This window comes from Carettochelys insculpta, chromosome 2 (genome assembly GCF_033958435.1).
Source record: "Carettochelys insculpta isolate YL-2023 chromosome 2, ASM3395843v1, whole genome shotgun sequence".
Lineage (NCBI taxonomy): Eukaryota > Metazoa > Chordata > Testudines > Carettochelyidae > Carettochelys > Carettochelys insculpta.
Window position 1 is genome coordinate 114,140,604 of NC_134138.1, and position 14,223 is coordinate 114,154,826.

The following is a 14,223-nucleotide window of genomic DNA, read 5'->3' on the forward strand; positions in this document are numbered from 1 at the left end:
TTCAGGTATGTAAAAGGATTTTTTTTTTATCAGGAAGAAGAAAAGAACAGCCATACTGGGTCACACCAAAAGTCCATCTAGGCCAATATCCTGTCTTCTGACAATATCCAATGCCAGGAGCTCCAGAGGGAATGAACAGGTAATTATCAAATAAGTCCTCCCCGTTGCCCATTCCTAACTTCTGGCAAAACTGAGGGTAGGGACACCATCCCTGCCTATTCTGGCTAATAGCCATCGATGGACCTATCTCCAGTGAATTTACAGAGTTCTTTTTTGAACCTTGTTGACCTTCACAACAACCTTTAGCAAGGAGTTCCACAAGTTGTCCATGTGTTGTATGAATAAATACTTCCTTTTGCTTGTTTTAAATCTGCTGCCTATTAATTTCACATGTGGACATCCCTAAATGTTGTCTTATTCTCATACAGAATTGAAGCAATGGGATTAAACTGCAGCAAGGGTAGTTTGGTTGGACGTTAAGAAAACATTGTCAGAGTTGTTAACCACTGAAATAAATTGCCTAGAGAATCTCCAGCACTGGAAATTTTTAAGCACAGGTTAGAAAAACACCTGATATGCATGGCTTAGATCAGCGGTTCTCAAATCCTGTCATGTTTGGAGCTGCTGGCCTTGCTATCAACTCCTCCCCCTCTCTGCCTCCTATAAGCCTCTGAACAGGGAGGAGCAGGAAAGCAATGCACTTGGGGAGGGGACAGAAAGGCAGGGGAGAAGAGGGGCTGGGATGGGAAGAGGTGAAGAGGAGCAGGTGGAGTGGGGGCAGAGCAGGGCTGGATTAATGCATGGGTTTTAGGGGCTACAGCCCAGAGCCTCAAGCAAGGGAAGAGGGGGAGAATAAATCTCTGGGCCACTAAAACATTCACAGACCCCTTTCGGGACTTTGGCCTTATTGATGTAGCCCTTCACCCAGAACTGTCCCAGTGCTTATCTCCTGATATTTAGTAATTTATTTTCTTCCACATACCCCCTGAAATCCTTTCATGTACCACTAGTGGTACGTGTACCACACTTTGGGAAACACTGCACTAAAAGTTCAGAGCACAGCAGTACTCAATCTGCCTGCATTGTGTGGCCCCATGCCACTCCCAGCTGTTGGCCTATCTCTGTTGCCCCTGGTGGGTGGGGGGGCAGTGGCTCCATATACTGCTCCTGTCATCAGTACCACCCCTGTGGGAGTGGCACTTGTGAGTGTGGGCAGTGAACCAGAGACACGCTGTTCCCCTCTCCTCAGGGGCACACAGAGATGCCAGCACCTGGCCACTTCCAGGAGCAGCATGGGACCAGAACAGCCTGCCTGAGGTCTCCAGTCCTGCCAGCTGGGAGCCGCTTGGCTGGAGCCAACACCTCACACTCCCTTTGACGCCCCCCCCCCCCCCCCCGATCTCCTGTCCCAGGTCAGAATCCCCTCTTGGATCAAACTTCCTCTGAGCTTGCACCCCTCACCCTATCCTGCACCCCAAGACTATCCTAGCCTAGAGTACCCTGCGCCTTGCATTCAATCTCCCTCTTAGAAAGAAACATAAACAGCTGTTCTAAGGTAAGAAGTTGGCTGTTTTGAACTAACAACTATATGCTATGTGTTAGAACAGGTTTGTTCGTTAAAAGGCAAGTTTTTAATATAATTTTAATAGCTTTAATGCTGAAATTTTGTTTTAAATTAGGAAAAAGTTATATACAGGGGCCTCACAAAATCTAATAGCCCTAGGCCCACAGGAAAATTAATCAGGCTCTGCGGGGGGATGTGGGGCTCAATGGGAGTTGATCGTCCCCTGGGAAAATCAGAAGCTGGCATGGGAGTCCATAAAATTTTTTAAATCAAAATGGGTCTTTGGTTTGCTAAAGTTTGAGTACTGCTGCCCTATATGTTTTGTTATAAGAAGTGGTGAGTGCAGCAATCAATCAAATACAAGGGTTAAATGTAAAACTGCCTAAATGGATCCTGATAGCTAAATTGTATTGCAAACCAATTTTAAAAAAAGAAGAGCAGCAAACTTATCTCTTCCCTTAACTAGAATTCTGAACTTAGGTTTCCTGTACAGCAGCAAGGAATTTACCCGTTATCAGCCACTGCAGAGAAATAATTCTGAACTCAGCTCTTACCCATACAAATTTTGTATTAAATTTATTAGTTAATTACAGCTAAATTGATTAAAAATATTCTTTTATGTGATTACAGTTCTGTATCCATAAGAAGCTGTCTTTCAGCCTTATCTACACAGACCTATGCTTTTTAAAATCTGTCATGAGGTTTTAAAATATCCCTCTACTTTTAGCCTAACGTGGTTAGTCGCAGTGGCCCATGTGGGGTCACTGACGTGGCGGGGAGGGTGGATGCAGAATATCCCCCCCCCCCCCCCACACACACACCCTGGGCTGGGAACCCAGCACACTAAGGGGCTGCAGGCAGAGCAGTGCAGGGTGTGGGTGATGCTGGGGCATGGGACTGCAGTACCTGTGCTGAAAGTTGGGCACAAAGGGGCCCAGGTGGGGGTCCAACTCTAGCAGCTGAGGCCATGCTGGTTGTGCTGACACATCCCACACCATAGTGGTGGCTGCCGGCCCTGCCAATATAGAGCAGGGCACCCAACCTGCCTCCAGCCAGGGGCACGACATGGCCACCAATTGGCTTCTCGTGGCCCCGCTGCTGGTGGTCTCACCCCCACCAACTGCTGCCCAGAACTGCTTGGGAGCCCACTAAGTTCCTCTTCCCCAGCCAGAGTAAAATGATATTTGTGAAATAATATTCACGAAATTCAACGTTCGCAAGCATTCTCAACACTGAACCCTTGTGAATGTAATTAACCTAGTGTATCAATCTTGCATGTATAAGAACAGAGATATTTTGCATGCATAAGTAGGGTAATAGAGCATCTAACTACCCAAAGGGTCCAGGGAAATGTGCAAATGTGAGCTTTACATATGGAAAAATGTTTAGGGGCAATTTCAGAGGATTATTTCAAAACTGCATCCAAAATATTTTAAATACTATTTTCTTTCTCTTCTCCCTTCCCCCAAAATGAAAGGAAATCTTTATGTTCACAAGCATATCACTGAAAAGACGCATCTACATGTGCCGGCTACTTCGAAGTAGCCGCACCAACTTCGAAATAGCACCCGCCACGTCTACACGCGGCGAGCACTATTTCGAAGTTGACATCGACGTAAGGCGGCGAGACGTCGAAGTCGCTATCCCCATCAGGGGATGGCAATAGCACCCTACTTCGACGTTCAGCGTCGAAGTAGGGCACGTGTAGCCAATCCGCGTCCCGCAACATCGAAAGGGCGGGGTCCACCATGGTGGCCATCAGCTGAGGGGTTGAGAGACGCTCTCTCCAGCCCCTGAGCTCTATGGTTGCCGCGTGCAGCGGCCCCTTAAAGCTCCCTGCCTTCCTGTGCAGGAAGCTGAGAGCGCGTGCAGGCAGCAGCAGTAACGCGCAGCTAGCCTGCACGCCTCCCTGCAGCCCCAAGACACCTCCCCGCTGCGATGGCCACCCGCCAGCCCCCCAAACGCCCCCAGGGCACACCCCCCAAGGGGAGCCAGGGCTCTCAGCCTGGCAGTCAGCCCTGGAAGAGGCAGCGGGGCCCCTCCTGGATGGAGGACGAGATCCGGGACCTGCTGGGGCTCTGGAGCGAGGAGGAGGTGCTCCAGGTAATGGGGAGCAAGAGACAGAACGCGGATGCATTCGCTCAGCTGGCCAAGGGCTTGGCCGCCCGGGGTCACCCTGCCCGCACTCCTGACCTGTCAGGAGTAAGGTTAAGGAGATACGGCAGGGTTACACCCGGGCCTGGGATGTGGCCAGCCGATCCGGGGCCGCCCCTGCCACTTGCCCCTTTTACAGGGAGCTCAGGGAAATCCTGGGCCCCCAGTACACCTCCTCCCCGCCGGCCACTCTTGACACCTCGGCCGATGAGCCCCAGCAGGCCCCGGAGGCAAAGTCCGCCCCGGAGGCAAGCCCCACACCCCAGGGTCCCCCCCAGGAGCCCACCCCTGGGACGCCGGAGAAGGAGGAGGGGGGAGTCCTCCTCCAGCGACGGGGGGCTCCAAATAATCCTGCCATCCCGGAGCTCCAGCAGGGCATCCGCCCAGAGGGTGTCCCCCGACCGTGGGAGCAGACCGTCAGGTATGTACCCCCCTGGTGCACACCCCCGGGGTCGAGGGGCCGGGACAACAGACATGACCAGGGCCCTCCACATGCCCAGATGACCATGGCTCCAAGGACAGCAGTGGCATTTCCCTCAGAGGAGTGCATCAGCCCCTGCCCCCCGAGCAGGACAGTGCCATGACCCATCCCTGGGGATGGGGGAAGCGGAACCTAGGGTCCCCCAGGGGGGGTGGGACACCCATCAGCAGCAGCATCTGACGGGGATGGGGAACTAGCAGCAGAGGGGTGGGGGGACAAGGGCCACGGCTCGGGGGGCCACACTAACGGCTGTCTCCACTCTTCTTCCCCCGTGTTCCACAGCTGCACCATCGGAGGGCCCGGAGAGCACCGGTGAGGTGTCAGTGGTCCTGGACAGCCCACCGGGACCATCGCTGCAGGCCAGCCCCTCGGCAGAGCACCAACCAGCCCCAGGACGGGGCCGACGGCAGACCCAGCACCACCAGAGGATGGTGACGGACCCCCAGCTGCTTGCGACCCTCCGGCGGCAGCTGGAGGTGTTGGAGCGGCGCCTGCAATTGCAGGAGCAGGTGCTGGCCTGGCGCCAGGAGGCATGGGGGGCCTTTATGTGCACTTTTGAGCGCATAGTAGACTACCTGGCCCCCCATGCCGTGCCATATATATATAATTTGTATTAATAATAAGAGAATTCACTGTTTTGTGGTTTCAAAAACAACAGGTCTATTTTTATTTGCAAGAAAAGGGGGGGGGTGCTCTTGGGTGCTCTGTGGTGTGGGCGTGGGGGCAGGGAGTGTTATGGAGGATGGGGGGGTACAGTGGGGGTCCTGCCAGTGTTCACCCCGCGGCCTGGTCGAAATGGGCCTGCAGGGCCTCCCAGACCTGGATCCCCTCGGGGTCCACCTGGCGACTGGGGGCAGCGGGTGGCTGCACGTCAGCCCTGCCAGCCTCCGCAGCCCAGCCCTGAAAGAATGCCTCCCCCTTGCTCTCCACCAGGTTGTGGAGTGTGCTGCATGCGCCCACAATCTGGGGGATGTTGGTGGGGCCTGCATCCAGGCGGGTGAGGAAACACCTCCAGCGCCCTTTGAGGTGGCCAAAAGTGCGCTCAACCACCTGGTGCACATGGTTCAGGCACATGTTGAAGTGCTCCTGGCTGGCTGAGAGATGGCCCGTGTAAGGGTGCATGAGCCAGGGCCGGAGGGGGTATGCCGTGTCTGTGACGACGCGGAGGGGCATGGTGGTGTCCCCCATAGGGATCTCCCGCTGGGGGATGTAGGTCCCCACCTCCAGCCGGCAGCACAGGCCCAAATTCCTGAACACCCAGGCGTCGGGGGTGCTGCCAGGCCAGCCAACATAAATGTCCATGAAGCAGCCCCGGCTGTCCACCAAGGCCTGGAGGACCACTGAATGGTAGCCCTTCCTGTTCAGGAAGCATCCTCCGCTGTGCTCTGGAGCTCGGATGGGGATATGGGTCCCATCCAGAGCCCCAAAGCAATTTGGGAAGCCCAGGCTGGCAAACCCCATGATGGCGGCATCCGGGTCCCCAAGCCGCACAAGCCTGTGGAGGAGCAGGGCATTGATGGCGCAGACGACCTGCAGGGGAGGGACATGGGAGAGCACCAGTGAGGGGTGTGCAGGGTGTGTCTGGTCCTCCACCCCAGGGCTCCCCTCCACCCCCAGGGCTTCCCCCCCCCCCCCCCCGTGGGTCCTCTTACCTCCATGAGGACAGCCCCGACGGTGGCCTTGCTCCCGCCAAACTGCTGCCCCACGGATCGCTAGCTGTCTGGAGTGGCCAGCTTCCAGACAGCGCTGGCGACCCGTTTCTCGACCGTGAGGGCACGCCGTATGGCGGTGTCCTGGTGCCTCAGTGCGGGGGTGAGCCACTGGCAGAGCTCCAGGAATGTCTGCCGGCTCATGCGAAAGTTCTGGAGCCAGCGGTCGTTGTCCCACTCGCCGAGCACCAGCCGCTCCCATCAGTCAGTGCTCGTGGGGTAGCTCCACAGCCGGCAGCGTGTGCGGCAGGGGGGCGGAGGGCAGCAGGTATGGGGCTGCTTCCTCCTCCCCTGGGGGCCGCTCCTCTTCTTCTGTGACTAGAAGGTGATCAGCTGCCTCCTCCATGGCACTGAGCACGGCAAGCACTGCTCCTGCAGGGGCGGCTGTGTGGACCTCTGACTGCTGCTGCTGCTGCTAGGGGACCATGCTGCTTCGCCAAGGTGTGCGTGCCTGTGGCTCTGCAGACCACATGCTGTGCAGGCTGAGTGTGTCTGGGAGGGGCCCTTTAAGGGAGCGGCTAGCTGTTGCCCCAGAAGTGCTAGTCCGCCCTGTGACCCTGTCTGTAGCTGCTCCTGGCACCCTTATTTCGATGTGGGCCACTTTGGCGTGTAGACGCCCCCCTGCAGCACCTACTTAGATGTGGTACTGCCCAACGTCGACGGCACCAGCCCTGGAGGACGTGTAGACGCTATTCATCAAAATAGCTTATTTTGATGTAGCATTCACGTGTAGATGTAGCTAAAGTGTTATTGAGGACTCAAACTCATGATTCTGTAGTTCCCTTCCCTCCTCCCCGCCCCAAAAAAAAAGTTACCTTACAAACATTGCTACTTACGCTAAGGCGCATCCTGTATCTACATAATGCCTTTCGTCCTCGAGAGTCCCAAAGCATACCATTGCACAGCAGTCCCTTTTAGGGTGAAACACTGCAGTTGTTTTAACAGTGCACAGCATAAGGATAAGAAATAGAGATAGCCCTTTTAAGTCTATATTCTTTCAAAAGAAAAAGGCAGTCCACTGGACTATGGGTATCCAGTAGCCTGCCTTTTTCTTGCATAAGCATAAACGGTTAGGATAAATAAACAAAATAACAATATCCACCTACAAGTGAAAAGGGAGGTGCAATTTACCTAGTTTAAAATTCAGATGACGAGTTATATACAATCAGGTCCTTGGGATGGCACTTTTATTCCTGCAGAGTGCTCCTGCACCTTTCGTCCCAATAACGGATCAGGGCCGTTTCAGTTGCAATACAAAAGATGGCATGTCAGCAACAGACACAGGAGACAGATTCAGTAGCGACTGAGAAAAATAACACCTATTCAGCCGCCACCCACCCCCGCCCGCTCCGCGCCGTTCATGCAGTGATCCCACTCACTGCAGGGGTCACAAGCCGTCCTGCAGCACCTCCCCCTAGCACATTATCCAGCGATGCGTTTTCCTGGGGAAGACCCACTTCCTCCGATGACTGGAGTGTCACGGATCGGGGTCCCAGCCCCGAGCGGCGGCATCAGTTTCGCTTTTGACTTTGCGCCGCACACGCTGGGCGCCCACCGCGACACGTGTCTGGGACGTGTTTGCGCGCGCGGAGCTGGCAAAGAAACGCAACACAATCCCCTAGGCGCGGCTCAGGCAAAGAGGCTCCTGAGCCCGGCTGCACTGGTCCCGAGCCAGCGCCGCGCGTCCCCGGCAGCCGAGAGACTACGTCCCCCGCGGCGTCTCGGCGCTCTCCTGCGGAGGCAGCTCCGTTTCGCGCCGCTCAGCCTGCAGCCCCAGCCAAGGACCCGTACGGGCTGCAATAGCTGCACTGACCCCCTCACCCCACCCGCCTGGCCGCCCGAGGGGCTGCGTGCGCTGCCGGGCAGGAGGGATTTGAGTTACGCCCAGAGCCGACCCCGCAGCTCCACCTTCCCGCCCGCCAGGGCTGCCACAAATCGCACGTGCGCGGCGGGCCCCTGCGCGAGGCTCCCGCTCGCGGCAGCTGCCAGACACGCGCCTGGGGGCGGCGCTCAGCCGAGTTCGGACGAGGCGCGTTCGCTGCGTTGTAGGCTCGCGGTGAGTGGCGGGAGGGCGCGTGTGCCTTGCTCGGGTCTCCGCTTGCAAGTGCGCTGGGCTCCCCCGCGCCGCGCCAGTGAGTGCCCGCTTTGGGGGCGGGGACGTAGGCGCCTGTACTTGGGGTCTGGGGTGCAGCTCAGGGGTGGGCAGGTAGTCAGTGCGCCCAGCCACCGGCGAGAGTGGGAGTTGGAGGCTGGCTCGGAGCACGTGGGTGCGGGGTTGCTGCCTTAGAGGAGGCATTGCCTTATTAAGCCCAAATCCCCAGGGGCCCTTCAGCAAACTGCTTCCAGCTCGAGCCCCTTTGCCCTGCTGGGGAGGAGTTACACACAGGAACAGAGAAACTCGTTTTCTTGAACCGACATGCTTCCTGGTGGGTTACAACAGAGCGAGTCCTGCAATCTCTCCCTTTCCCTGAGTTACCTGTCCCTTGGAGCACTCCTGTGACTTAAAACCCTGCATGGTGGGAGATTAGTGTGTTCAGGACTTCAGGTACCTCTTTGGGGGTACGCTGTGCTCTTTCTGGGAGTACATCAATTTATCTAGATATTTGCCTCATTTGATAACAGGCAACATCAATACACTATTAAAAGTACATTCTAAAAGTTCATTCAGCAAATGACTTGTTTTTACTGACTCCTATTCATTATGCTGAAATGTATGTACAATTCATTGGTTTGATAAGATGGTAGAAAATCAGCATGTTTTTCATAGTCTATTGTGATATTTCTGCACAAATCCGTCTTCTGTTTTTAAGGAAGGTGTAACTTTGTTATATGCAAAACATCTGACTCCTGGAAAGGATAGTGATCTGGAAAGATTGAAAGATCTGTTTCAAGACCTCAGATCGCCTTATGACCAAGTTTCTCAACCTCCTTAGGGTACAGGAGAAAAGCCTAGGAGTACCTGTTTTTTCTTAAAAGGAGTACTTTATGAAAAGAGACTGCAAAACATGGTCATCACCATTACTAAAGCTCCTGTAGACAAAACTGTGCTCCCTGTGACTCATAATTATCTGCTTATCAGGTTTGTACAGATGGAACTGGTCAGCGTTTTAAAAGACCACAATAAAAGAATGGAAAACATTAAGGCCTCCAGTGAACTCCCTGCAACCAGATGCCCATTGAAGCATTTTTGTAGCATCAGCTTCAATTATTTAATAACATAGTGAAAGTATACTGATTGTTTAGTTAAATCAGCATTTAATAAGTGCGGCAGAGGTCTGTAGGAGACCCATTAAAGAGTGAGTTGTATCTCATAAGGCTTTCCATCTGTCACTGTTTTAGACTTAAAGCTTCTAAATATTTCCATTCTTGACATAGACAAAGGGCAAGAATGGCCGAGAGACCTGTGTGGGAGCAAGTTGGAACAAGTTTTGTGCATCTCTATTACCAGCGTTTTGATACCAGCAGAGTAGAGCTAAGTACTCTCTATGTAAGTATCAGTTGGACAATTTTAACCTCTTCATTGATCACTTTGAATGATGGCTTAAAGACTTGATGTATTCTGCACTTCTATTATAAAGACTGTAGTTTTGTCTGAGGCAATGGTTCCGTCTTAGTTAGGATTGGTGGGGGAATATGTACGTCCATTCTAATTAATTAAACTGTTGTTTTTACCCAATACATTATTCTTATTCCTGTTAAATAGTCGTCTCTCAACACATGTAGGATTGATTATTTTTAATCCATTTTTCTAAGTAACAAAAATGTCAGGTGAGGGGAGTGTTGTTTCACTTGCTAGAGACTTTGAACTGCGAGGTAACGTGTCATGGTGAAGCATCAAAAGCTAGTAGGAGTAACGGTGGAAGCTGCTTTTGATTTTTTTTTTTTTAAATTACTTGTTAGGCTCACTTAAGACCCCTGTTGAGTTAAAAGGAAGAAATTTGGAAATAGGGTGAGGATTAACTATGAAAACCCTACAGCCCTAGTGGAAGTGATGGCACAAGCTAGGCCCAAAACGGAATGGATAGTTTGACTTCATGAAAGATTTCTCGAATCTGCTGGTCTGTCCCTTTCTGATCACAAGCAGTAGCATATTGGATAATTTATTAGTTATATGCTGCATAACACTCAGTTGTAACAAATACACATTTGCTAGTGACTAAGTTAGATTACCACATAGAAAACATTTGCGTCTAAGGATTCTTTTAGCTGGTATTTCTCATGGACTAATGAGGGTCCCTGAGATCTTCCCGACACAGTTTGGAAAGGCTGCAGTCTGGTACCAAATGGACTTGAGAAGCACTGCTTTAGGTTATTTTCCTCAGACCAGCAATGGGCAACTAAGAATAACAAGTGGGCCATGTGAGGGATAGCTCAGTGGTTTGAGCATTGGCCTGCTAAACCCTGAGTTATAAGTTCAATCCTTCAGGAGGCCATTTAGGGGTCTGCAGTAAATAGACTCTTAAAAAATCTGTCAGGGGTGGTGCTTGGTCCTGCCAAGAGGGCAGGGGACTGGACTTTGATGACCTCCTCAGGTCCCTTCCAGGGTTATGAGATGTGTATCACCATGTATTTGGAGTGACCTTCCTTCATTTCAATGGACTGCAGCAGCCCCAAGACCAGTGTCCCCTCTATTTTTTTCCATCTGGTGTGGAATAAATTTTATGTGCACCAAAACATGTTGATGTGCACCACAATATAAACATGCTGCTGGGTGTGGACATTCTGTTAATCAATGCTGTGGCGCTTGAATTTCTCCTGGGCAGCCAGCCACGCACTCAGCTTACAGAGAACACTGCCACAGCCCCCCTGTATGCCTCCTTCCTCCATGTGCCTCTTGTGCACTGCAGCGCTGCGCTTCTTTCTCCTTCCCCATCCCATCCAGCGCTTTCATAGCGCTATGAATTGCTTAATTCGCACTTTGTCACTGCTCCTCTCCCAAAGCTGGAACAGCTACAAGCAGCTGATTTGCAGCATTCCAACCCTGGGAGGGATGGAAAGAAGGAAGCACAGCACTCTGGTGCCCCAGTATGTGAGAGGTTCATGGTTTAGCGGGGCAAACAGGGTCCACGGCTGGCACCCCAGTGGGCTACATGCAGGTTTCCTACCACTGCCTCAGAGCCTTCAATCTTACCTCATTTCTGTAACATTCATGTGAATGACATAGATGCTTTGTTCTCTTTTTCAGACAGATGCTTCTTGTTTGTCATGGGAAGGACAGCAATTCCAAGGAAAAACTGCTATCATGGAAAAGTTGATGGTACACATCTGAGACTACTAAAAGTGTTTAAAATTCACTGAACTGCTTTTCTGTCTCAGGTTTTAAAAAACCCTGCCTGGGTGCACATGATTTCAAATGGCAGAGAGAACACCAGAAGGCTCACCTGTAAGTGTGTTGCTCAACCTTCTGGAGGTTTTATTTAAAAAAAACAAAACCAAAAAAAAAAAACCCAAACAAACAAAAAAAAAACCTCTGATGAAATTTCATGGTGAGTTTCCATGGTGGTTCAATAACATCTGCTTAATTTGCAAGTCAAATCTATTTTCAAAGTCAAGCTGAGCTCTTTCCTCTTCATCACAAATGAGAGGTTCTGCAGACTTTCACCCCCTCCATTATGACCGTGAAACCTTGTTGCTACCGAAGATGAGAGCTGCATTTGGCCCTGCAGTTGAAACTTAATGAACAGTGCTATTGATGGGTGAGGCAGTATAAAATCCAACTCCATTCCTACGTCTGCTCTGCTAACAAAGTTTAATTATGTTTGATTTTTATCAGTAAGTTTCAGCAGATAAGGTTCTGAATACACCTGGGAAATAAAAGTAACTGAGTAAGAAGGTTCTGTTTCTTACAGCAGTCACTTTTTAATTTCCAAATACATGGTACGAAAATATGCTAAACTTAACACTTAAATGCCCACTTATTATTACTTAATGGCTGTGTCTACACAAGTTCCCAACTTCGAAGGGAGCATGGTAAGTAGGGTGTCAGGAGATTACTAATGAAGTGCTGCACTGCATATGCAGCACTTCATTAAGCTAATTCTCCCCTGCCGCAACTTCGAAATGCTGGCTTGCGTGTAGCCGTGGCTAGCTCATGGGTACTTCAAAGTGTCTGGGCTACTTCAAAGTCCCTTTACTACTCAAAACTGAACAACCGTGGAAACTCATGATGCATTAAGTTCTAATAAGTGGGTTTTTAAGTGTTAAGTTGCGGCATATTTTGTGCCATTTATTTGGAAATTAAAAAGTGACTGCTCTAAGAAGCAGCCCCTTCTTACTCAGTGGCCATGTCTACACTATCCAAAAACTTCGAAATGGCCGTGCAAATGGCCATTTCGAAGTTTACTAATGAAGCACTGAAATACATATTCAGTGCCTCATTAGCATGTGGGTGGCCGCAGCACGTCGAAATTGACGCGGCTCGCAGCTGCATGGCTCGTCTAGACGGGGCTCCTTTTCAAAAGGACCCCGCCTACTTCAAAGTCTGCTTATTCCTATCTGCTCACAGGAATAAGGGGACTTCAAAGTAGCCGGGGTCCTTTCGAAAAAGAGCCCTGTCTGGATGAGCCGCGCGGCGGCGAGCCGCGTCAATTTCGAAGTGCCGCGGCCTCCTGCATGCTAATGAGGCACTGAATATGTTACTTTTATTTCCCAGATGTATTCAGAACCTTACCTGCTGAAACTTATTCCTAAAAATGTTGAGGAGTAAAGGGACTTTGAAGTAGCTCAGGCACTTTGAAGTACTCACGGGTTAGCCACAGCTACATGCAAGCTGGCACTTAAAGGCTGCTGCTTCGAAGTTGCCATGGGGGAGAATTAGCTTAATGAAGTGCTGCATATGCAGTGCAGCACTTCATTAGTAATCTCCGGGCACCTGCTTACCATGCTCCCTTCGAAGTTGGGAGCTAGTGTAGACACAGCCAATGTCTAATAACTTTTTGTTTTCCTCTCTCTTTTTGGTTAAAGAACTACATGCCAATTGATGTTATGAAGGAGGTCATTTTGAGATAAGAGAAAAGAAATATTTAGAAAATATCATCCCTACAAGATCACAGAGCAGGGTCTTTGCATAGCGTTAGCAGGGGCTGAGGTGAGGAGAGGGTGAAATTCCCATTCCCTCACTTGAGGTATAATACGGTTTCCAAAACACTTTATAACTAAATGTTGACAAATTGACAAATGTTGACAATGTTGACAAATTGCCAGCAATTTGCTTTTATTTGCACCAATAAGATCTGACATTCATAATCAGTCAGTATTTTGTATACCAGCTGTATTGCATAGTAACTGTATTGTATGTCTAACACCCTTGGATCAGTGACCATGTAGAGTATCAAGTATGCTGCTGGAGCAGAAATATTAAGTGAAATACTCACATGACTATGCTTAGCTTATGGTTGTTTTTTTTTAATCCCTCCTAAACAGAGCCTTCCGTTCCAAAAAATTCAACACAGCATAACATCTCAAGATCACCAGCCAGCGCCTGATAATTGTATTCTGAGTATGGTGGTTGGTCAGCTGAAGGTGAGGCTGGCAAACTGTAATGCTTTGACTAGTATATAAGGGGAAGATTGTTAATCTTAGAACTATTACATTTAGGAATACAGCAGTCTCACTGTGTTTTTTTCTTTTAATGGAATTCTTGTTTGAGCCTGAGGTAATACAGCATTAGTGGTATCTTCACATCAGTTGAAGACTAGAAAAGAAAGGCAGTGGATATTTAATTGATACATGCTGTGCTATACTTAAGTAGTTTGAGAGGATTTGGCTTGAACAGGTGGGCTATGTTTCCTACTTCTAACTTCACATTTTTTAATTTGCTTAGGTGGATAATGACCCAGTGATGGGGTTCAACCAGCTGTTTGTTCTCAAGAATATTAGTGACAATTGGGTTTGCACCAATGACATATTTAGACTAGCCCTCTACAACTTCGCCTGAAGATTTTTCTGTTTTCAAATGCCTGTTTCTACTGCCACTTTTGAATGACACAAAAATAAATTGTTTAAATTGTTCTGCAGTGGTTTGTGCAATCTGTTGATTGAAAGACCATACGCTTTCTAGCTAGTGCATCCCTTCCCTTCTCCTAACCATATCTTGGTGTAATATTGCCTAGTAAACTGAAGATGGCAGGAATGTGAATTGTTTACATATGATAGTAAAGTATAGCCTCAGGAGACTTGCTCTATGTAAACAGGCTTTCTGCAAGAGAGTTAGCCAAATGGATACACATGGAGCTTGTGCTGCTATGGGATGATTAGTGGTTGTCTTATGAAATGCATGTTTCCAGCTATTACAAGATTTGGGCCACCTTCTCCTT

The 14,223-nt window shown here is 50.1% G+C and overlaps 2 protein-coding genes across 2 annotated transcripts; both read left to right on the forward strand.

Annotated features, from left to right (window-relative positions):
• Positions 1-2,400: 2,400 nt before the first annotated feature.
• On the forward strand, positions 2,401-4,816 carry LOC142008271 (uncharacterized). The gene is made up of 2 exons (XM_074985454.1): positions 2,401-4,139; positions 4,482-4,816. The coding sequence occupies exons 1-2, from the start codon at positions 3,503-3,505 to the stop codon at positions 4,814-4,816; spliced, it is 972 nt and encodes a 323-aa protein (XP_074841555.1). The 5' UTR covers positions 2,401-3,502.
• A 4,480-nt stretch (positions 4,817-9,296) lies between these two features.
• LOC142008637 (nuclear transport factor 2-like) lies at positions 9,297-13,916 on the forward strand. Its single transcript, XM_074985878.1, has 4 exons — positions 9,297-9,395; positions 11,094-11,165; positions 13,331-13,429; positions 13,731-13,916. Exons 1-4 carry the CDS (start codon positions 9,297-9,299, stop codon positions 13,842-13,844), a joined length of 384 nt encoding a protein of 127 aa, XP_074841979.1. The 3' UTR covers positions 13,845-13,916.
• Positions 13,917-14,223: the final 307 nt, after the last annotated feature.